This window comes from Rhea pennata, chromosome 37 (assembly GCF_028389875.1).
Source record: "Rhea pennata isolate bPtePen1 chromosome 37, bPtePen1.pri, whole genome shotgun sequence".
NCBI classification, from domain to species: Eukaryota; Metazoa; Chordata; class Aves; order Rheiformes; family Rheidae; genus Rhea; species Rhea pennata.
This window is the reverse complement of record NC_084699.1, coordinates 383,944-392,075: the sequence shown is the minus strand read 5'-3', so window position 1 is coordinate 392,075 and position 8,132 is coordinate 383,944. Positions and strand designations below refer to the sequence as shown.

The window sequence follows — 8,132 nt, the reverse complement described above, 5'->3', positions numbered from 1 at the left end:
CCAGGGACCCCCCAACCCCCCCGGGACCCCCCCCGGGACCCCCAGGGACCCCCAAATCCCCCCCCGGGACCCCCCTGGGACCCCCCAACCCCCCTGGGACCCCCAGGACCCCCAAATGCCCCCCCGGCTGCTGCAGGTACCCCCGGGACCCCCCCCGGAACCCCCAGGGACCCCCAAACCCCCCCGGGACCCCCCGGGACCCCAAACCCCCCCCCGGGACCCCCCAACCCCCTGGGACCCCCAGGACCCCCCAAATCCCCCAGGGGCTGCCCAGCCCCCCCCCCCCCCCCCGGCTGCTGCAGGTACCCCCGGGACCCCCCCCCAGAACCCCCAGGGACCCCCCAACCCCCCCGGGACCCCCCCCCGGAACCCCTGGGACCCCCCCAGGTACCCCCTGACCCCCCAGGGACCCCCCCAACGCCCCTGGGACCCCCCAAATCCCCCGGGGCTGCCCAACCCCCCGGGGACCCCCCAGGGACCCCCCCCCCAGGGCTGCCCAGCCCCCCCCCCCCCCCAGCTGCCACAGGCACCCCCGGGACCCCCAAGTGCCTCTTGGGACCCCCAAGTGGCCCTCAGATGCCCCCATGGGACCCCCAAGTGCCCCCCCCCCCCCCCCACCCCCCAGGTGCGGCGCCTGCTGGAGGAGCTCCCCCCCGCGGTGCCGCCAGGTCAGTGCTGCCCCCCAAGTGTGGGGCTGGCTGGGTGGGTGGGTGTGGGGTGGGGGGGGAGCAGGGGGACCTGCCCCACGGCGCCCCCTGACCCCCCCCCCCCCGGCTCTGCCCCCCAGCGCCGCCGCTGACGGTGTCGCCGGAAGCCATAACGCTGCGGGAGCCCGAGGTGCCGGCGCTGCCCCCCCCCGAGGTGGGTCCTGCCCCACGGCGCCGCCGGACCCACGGCGAGAGCCGGACCCGCGGCAGGGGCCTGCCCACGGCGCCGCCGGACCCACGGCACGGCCCTGCCCCATGGGAGGGCCCTGCCCCACAGCGAGACCCTGCCCCACGGCAGGGTCCTGCCCCACGGCACGGCCCTGCCCCACGGCAGGCCTCCTGCCCCATTGCGACACGCTGCCCCACGGCACGTCCCTGCCCATGGGAGGGCCCTGCCCCACGGTGAGACCCTGCCCCATAGCGAGCCCTACCCCCCCCACCAATGTGAGCCCTGCCCCATGGCGAGACCCTGCCCCATAGCAGGGCCCTGCCACCCCCGCCCACGTGTGCCCTGCCCCCATGTGGCCCCCCCCCAAAAGCAGGACAGGCCCCGCCCCCTCACGTGGCCCCGCCCCCTCACGTGGCCCCACAGCCCCCACCCTGCGTGTGGCCCCGCCCCCCACACGTGGCCACTCACCTATCACAGCCCTCTACGTGGCCCCGCCCCCTCGTGTGGCCCCGCCCCCTCGTGTGGCCCCGGCCCCGCCCCCCTGCCCCCTGTGGCCCTGGCCCTGCCCCTCGTGTGGCCCCGCCCCCCTGTGGCCCTGGCCCCACCCCCTTGTGTGGCCCCGCCCCCTGTGGCCCCGGCCCCGCCCCCTCGCCCGGCCCCTCCCCTCGTGTGGCCCCGCCCCCTGTGGCCCTGGCCCCGCCCCCTGGCCCAGCCCCACCCCCGCAGGCGGAGCTGCCCGAAGTGACCGTGCGGGAGCTTGAGCTGCTGGCGGAGGCCGAGGCCGAGCTGCTGCCGCCGGGTGGGGACTGGAGGGACTGGGAGGGACTGGGAGGGACCAAGGCCGAGCTGCTGCCGCCGGGTGGGGACTGGGGGGACTGGGAGAGACTGGGAGGGACTGGGAGGGACCAAGGCCGAGCTGCTGCCGCCGGGTGGGGACTGGGGGGGACTGGGAGAGACTGGGAGGGACTGGGAGGGACCAAGGCCGAGCTGCTGCCGCCGGGTGGGGACTGGGAGGGACTGGAGGGACTGGGAGGGACCGAGGCCGAGCTGCTGCCGCCGGGTGGGGACTGGGAGGGACTGGGAGGGACTGGGAGGGACCGAGGCCGAGCTGCTGCCGCCGGGTGGGGACTGGAGGGACTGGGAGGGACTGGGAGAGACTGGGAGGGACCGAGGCCGAGCTGCTGCCGCCGGGTGGGGACTGGGGGGGACTGGGAGAGACTGGGGGGGAGTGGACTGGGGGGAACGGGGGGACGGGGGGGACTGGAGGGGACTGGACTGGGGCACTGAGGAGACTGGACTGGGGGGACTGGAGAGATTGAGGGGACTGGACTGGGGAACTGGAGAGACTGGGGGGACTGCACTGGGGGGACTGGGAGAGACAGAGAGACTGGAGAGACTGGAGAGGATTGGGGGGCACTGAGGGGAATGGGGGACTGGACTGGGGGAACTGGGGTGAATGGACTGGGGAGAATGGGGGTGACTGGGGGGTACTGGAGAGACTGGGGGGACGGGACTGGGAGGAGGGGGGGGACTGGGAAGAATGGGAGGACTGGTGGGGACTGGGAGAGACTGGGAGGAACTGGGGGATGGGGGGCACTTGTGGGGCAGGGGGCACCGGGGGGAGGGCACTGTGGCGGTGTGTGCGCGTGGGGGGGGGGCACTTGGGGGGCAGCAGCCCCACGGCGCCGCCCGCCCCACGGCGCCGCCCGGCCCCACAGTGGAGGAGATTCCCGAGGAGGTGGCGCCGCCCCGCCCCCGGTGAGCACTTGGGGGGCACTTGGGGGGCTGGGGGGGGAACTGGGGGGGCACTTGGGGGGCAGCCGCTGAGCCCGTCTCTGCCCCACAGTGCTGAGACCCCCGGAGGAGCCAGTCCTGCCCCCGCCACCCCCGAGGTACGTGTGGGGCTGGGGGGACGTGTGGGGCTGGGGGGGGGAACTTGTGGGGCGTGTGGGGCTGAGGGGGAACTTGTGGGGCACGTGGGACTCGGGGGGACGTGTGGGGCTGAGGGGGAACTTGGGCACGTGGGGCTGGGGGGGACGTGTGGGGTTGGGGGGGACTTGTGGGGCACGTGGGGCTGGGGGGGAACTTGTGGGGCTGGGGGGGACGTGTGGGGCTGGGGGAAACTTGTGGGGCGCGTGGGGCTGGGGGGGACGTGTGGGGGTGGGGGGAACTTGTGGGGCGTGTGGGGCTGGGGGGGAACTTGTGGGGCGCGTGGGGCTGGGGGAGAGGTGTGGGGCTGGGGGGGAACTTGTGAGGCGCGTGGGGCTGGGGGGGAACTTGTGAGGCGTGTGGGGCTGGGGGGGCAATGTGTGGGGTGTGTGGGGCTGGGGGGAGGTGTGGGCTTGGGGAGGGGCTGGGGGGCAGGTGTGGGGCAGGGGAGAACGTGTGGGGCCCGGAGGGACGTGTGGGGCCGCCCCAGGCCCCCCCCCGCCGGCGCCCCCCCCCCCGCGACCTCCGGCCCCAGCTGCCCCCCGAGATGCTGCGAGCGCAAGTGCAGCAGCCCCAGGCCCACTGCCGCCCCCTGGTGAGCGGGGCCCCGGCGTCCGGGAGGGGCCCAGGCGTCCGGGGAGGAGGGGCCCAGGTGTCCGGGAGGGGCCCAGGAGTATGGGAGGGGCCCCAGCGTCCGGGGAAGGGGCCCAGGCGTCCGGGGAGGGGCCCAGGCATCCAGGCGAGGGGCCCAGGCGTCCGGGAAAGGGGCCCCGGCGTCCGGGAAAGGGGCCCAGGCGTCCGGGAGGGGCCCAGGCGTCCGGGCAGGAGGGGCCCAGGTGTCCGGGAGGGGCCCAGGAGTATGGGAGGGGCCCCGGCGTCCGGGAAAGGGGCCCAGGCGTCCGGGAAAGGGGCCCAGGCGTCCGGGGAAGGGGCCCAGGCATCTGGGGAGGGGCCCAGGCGTCCGGGGAAGGGGCCCAGGCGTCCGGGAGGGGCCCAGGCGTCCGGGCAGGAGGGGCCCAGGTGTCCGGGAGGGGCCCAGGAGTATGGGAGGGGCCCCGGCGTCCGGGGAAGGGGCCCAGGCATCTGGGGAGGGGCCCAGGCGTCCGGGGAAGGGGCCCAGGCGTCCGGGAGGGGCCCAGGCGTCCGGCTCTGCCCCCCCCAGGTGCTGCTGGAGCCCCCCGCCAAGAGGCGCCGGAGCCCCACTGAGCTGCTGCGAGCCCCGACCTGCGGTGAGCGTGAGGGGCCCAGGCGTCCGGGGAGGAGGGGCCCAGGCGTCCGGCCCCACTGATGCCCCCCCGCTCCCCCCCCCACCCCAGGTTGGCTCCCCCCCGACCTGGAGCCTCTGTGGAGCCGCTGCGCCCGCCCGGGACCCCCGGCCCCCCCGGCGCCCCCCGAGGTCCCCAGCGAGGTCGAGGTGAGGGCCCAGGCGTCCGGGAGAGGGGCCCAGGCGTCCGGGGCAGGGGCCCAGATGTCCGGGAGGGGCCCAGGCGTCCGGGAAAGGGGCCCAGGCGTCCGGGCAAGGGGCCTAGGCGTCCGGGGGGGGGCCCAGGCGTCCGGGGAGGGGGCCCAGGCGTCCTGGGAGGGGCCCAGGTGTCCGGGCGAGGGGCCCAGGTGTCCGGGTAGGGGCCCAGGCGTCCGGGGAGGGGGCCCAGGCGTCCGGGCGAGGGGCCCAGCTGTCCCGGGAGGGGCCCAGGCGTCCGGGGAGGGGGCCCAGGCGTCCGGGCGAAGGGCCCAGGCGTTCGGGCGAGGGGCCCAGGTGTCCCGGGTGAGGGGCCCAGGCGTCCGGGGAGGGGGCCCAGGCGTCCGGGCGAAGGGCCCAGGCGTCCCGAGAGGGGCCCAGGCGTCCGGGGAAGGGGCCCAGGCGTCCGGGGAGGGGCCCAGGCGTCCGGGCGAGGGGCCCAGGCGTCCTGGGAGGGGCCCAGGCGTCCGGGCGAGGGGCCCAGGCGTCCGGCCGCCCCCAGGTGCCGCGCGAGGCGCTCGAGCCCAGCATCCCGGCGCTGCCGTCCTCGGGTGAGTGACCCCGGCGGCGCCGTGGGGCAGGGAGGGGGCTGTGGGGTGGGCGTGGGAACCGGGGGGGGGGGTGGAGGTGGGTGCTGGTCGCCGTGGGGCAGTCGAGGGTTGCTGTGGGGCAGTCGAGGGTTATTGTGAGTCGCTGTGGGGCAGTTGGGGGGCACTGTGGGGCGGTTGTGGGTCACCATGGGGCAGCTGCAGTTGCCGTGAGGCAGTTGGGGGGTGCCGTGGGGCAGCTCAGGGCAGTTGCAAGTCACCATGGGGCAGTTGTGGGTCACTGTGGGGTGGTTGTGGGTCACGGGGATGTTGGGGGGGGTCACTGTGGGGCAGTTGCAGCCGCCTTAGGGTGGTTGTGGGTTGCTGTGGGGTGGTTGAGGGCAGTTGGGGGTCGCCGTGGGGCGGCTGGGGGTCGCTGTAGGGCAGTTAGGGGTCGCTCTGGGGTGGTTGGGGGTCGCCGTGGGGCAGTCGCAGTTGCCGTGGGGCGGTTGTGGGTCACCATGGGGTGGCTGGGGGTCGCCGTGCGGCGGCTGGGGGTCGCCGTAGGGCGGTTAGGGGTTGCTCTGGGGCGGTTGTGGGTCGCCGTGGGGCGGCTGGGGGTCGCCGTGGAGTGGTTGGGGGTCGCCGTGGGGCGGCTGGGGGTCGCCGTGGGGCAGCCGCGGCCTCTCCCCAGAGATCTCCCTGGAGGTGACGGAGGAGGAGCTGCGGCCCCGACTGCCGCCCCCCGAGGAGCGGCGGTGAGCGGGGGCCCGCGTGTGGGGCGGGGGGCCCGCGTGTGGGGCGGGGATGCGTGTGGGGCGGGGATGCGTGTGGGGCGGGGGACACGCGTGTGGGGCTGGGGACAAGCATGGGGGGCTGGGCACAAGCGTGGGGGACAGGAAACACGTGTGTGGGGCAAGGATGCGTGTGGGGCTGGGGACCCGCGTGTGGGGCGGGGCACAAGCGTGTGGGGCAGGGGACCCACGTGTGTGGGGCAGGAGACACGCGTGTGGGTCAGGGATGCGTGTGGGGCTGGGGACCCGCGTGTGGGGCGGGGCACATGTGTGTGGGGCGGGGGACCCACGTGTGTGGGGCAGGAGACACACGTGGGTCAGCAATGCGTGTGGGGCTGGAGACCTGCGTGTGGGGCAGGGGATACGCGTGTGGGGCAGGGATGCGTGTGGGGCTGGGGACCTGCGTGTGGGGCGGGAGACCCACGTGTGTGGGGCAGGAGACGCGTGTGGGTCAGCAATGCGTGTGGGGCTGGGGACCCGCGTGTGGGGCGGGAGACACGCGTGTGGGGCAGGGATGCATGTGGGGCTGGGGAGAAGCGTGTGGGGGGCGGGGGACACGCGTGTGGGGCTGGGGACGCGTGTGGGGCGGCGACACGTGGGGCTGGGGACGCGTGTGTGGGGCAGGGGGCGAGCGTGTGGGGTGGGCACAAATGTGTGGGGCAGGAGACTGGCGGGTGGGGCTGAGGACCCACACGTGTGGCGCTGGGGAGAAGCGTGTGGGGCAGGGATGCGTGTGGGGCTGGCGACCCACACGTGTGGGGCAGCGCTAACCCCCCCCCCCCCCCCCCCCCCCGCAGCCCCCCGGCGCCTCCCGCCCCCCCGGCGCTGCCCGAGGTGCCCGAGGGGCCCGAACCCGAACTGCCGCCCGGGCCCCCCCCCAGCACCGCCCAGCTGCAGAGGTGCCCGGACGCCGGGGCCCCTCCCCCCGGACGCCGGGGCCCCTCCCGGACGCCTGGGCCCCTCTCCCCGGACGCCTAGGCCCCTCCCGGACACCTGGGCCCCTCTCCCCGGACGCCTGGGTCCCTCTCCCCGGACACCTGGGCCCCTCCCGGACACCGGGGCCTTTCACCCGGACGCCTGGGCCCCTCCCGGACGCCTGGGCCCCTCTCCCCGGACGCCTAGGCCCCTCCCGGACACCTGGGCCCCTCCCGGACGCCGGGGCCTTTCACCCGGACGCCTGGGCCCCTCCCGGACGCCGGGGCCCCTCCCCCCGGACGCCTGGGCCCCTCCCGGACGCCTGGGCCCCTCCTGCCCAGACGCCTGGGCCCCCCCCGGACACCTGGGCCCGTCTCCCCGGATGCCTGGGCCCCTCTCCCCGGACGCCTGGGCCCCTCCTGCCCGGACGCCTGGGCCCCCCCTGGACGCCTGGGCCCCTCTCCCCGGACGCCTGGGCCCCTCCCGGACGCCGGGGCCCCTCCTGCCCGGACGCCTGGGCCCCCCCGGACGCCTGGGCCCCTCCGCGCAGGCTGGTGCTGGCGGAGCTCTCGCGCACGGGCGGGTCGGACCTGGCGTCGCTGCTGCCCCCCGGCGCCACCCGGGGCCTCGTCAGCCGCCTCTTCAGCCTGCTGCTGGGTGAGCGGCACCGTGGGGCCGCCCCACACGCGTGTCCCCGTCCCTCCCCCCAAGCCCCACACGCACGTTCCGGCCCCGCACGCGTGTCCCTGCCCCACACGCGTGTCCCTGCCCCACACGCAGAGCTCTGCGGCGCCGGCGTGCTGCGGCTGGAGCAGGCCCAGCCCTACGGCCCCATCGCCGTGGGGCTGGGGCCCCACTTCCCGACACCGGTGGCAGCGCGCTGAGGGGGGGGGGGGCTCAGCCCCACGGACACACCAGGATCGGACCCACGGACGCGCCAGCCCCAGCCCCACGGACGCGCCAGGATCGGCCCCACGGACACGTCAGCCCCAGCCCCACGGACGCGCCGGGATCGGCCCCACGGACAGGCAAGGCGCAGCCCCACGGCGACCCCTTTTATTGCCCCGGCGTGGTGACGTCACCCGGCGCCTCAGGGGCCTCCCGGCGTCGGGACCGGTTCCTGCTGGCAACAGCGTGACGTCACCGTGGGGCCCGATCCCCCCCCCATAGATGACATCAGCATGACGTCACTGGGGGGGGGGGCGAAGGACCCGAACCGCAGAGGGGATGTGTGTGGGGCGGTGTCCGGTTGTACTTGGGGGGAGCATCCGGCTGTACTTGCAGGGGGGGATGGGGGGTGCAAAGCTGTACTTCACGGGTGTTTCACGGTCTCTGCCTGTACTTTGTGGGGCTTTGGGGGTACCCTGGGGGGGGGGGGGGAGTGTTCGGGGGCGTCCGGTTGTACTTTGCGGGTGTTTGGGGGCTGCGTTTGCGGGTTTCTGACCCTGCTTTGCGGGTGTCCAGCTGTACTTAGGGGGCCTGGGGCTGGACTTCGGGGGTATCTGGTGGGGGGCACCCGGCTGTATTTGGGGGGGGGTATTTGGTGCGTCTGGTTGTTCTCTGGGGGTGTGCGGCTGTCGTTGGGGGCACGGGGCTGCGGATGGAGGTGTCTGCCTGTACTTTGAGGGTGTT

The 8,132-nt window shown here is 76.1% G+C and overlaps 1 protein-coding gene and 1 long non-coding RNA gene across 3 annotated transcripts; both read left to right on the top strand.

Annotated features, from left to right (window-relative positions):
* The first annotated feature begins 619 nt into the window (after positions 1-619).
* LOC134153026 (uncharacterized) lies at positions 620-2,633 on the top strand. Its single transcript, XR_009961097.1, has 4 exons — positions 620-668; positions 788-861; positions 1,603-1,675; positions 2,595-2,633. It is a non-coding gene; the product is annotated as an uncharacterized LOC134153026 (long non-coding RNA).
* A 696-nt stretch (positions 2,634-3,329) lies between these two features.
* REC8 (REC8 meiotic recombination protein) lies at positions 3,330-7,445 on the top strand. Of its 2 annotated transcripts, XM_062598792.1 has the most exons (8): positions 3,330-3,400; positions 3,968-4,034; positions 4,122-4,219; positions 4,767-4,815; positions 5,486-5,549; positions 6,383-6,484; positions 7,051-7,157; positions 7,281-7,445. In XM_062598792.1, the coding sequence occupies exons 1-8, from the start codon at positions 3,353-3,355 to the stop codon at positions 7,382-7,384; spliced, it is 639 nt and encodes a 212-aa protein (XP_062454776.1). In that variant the 5' UTR covers positions 3,330-3,352; the 3' UTR covers positions 7,385-7,445. The 2 variants fall into 2 exon arrangements, with proteins under 2 accessions (XP_062454776.1, XP_062454775.1); XM_062598791.1 differs by having other exon boundaries at positions 7,051-7,445.
* The last annotated feature ends 687 nt before the right edge of the window (positions 7,446-8,132 follow it).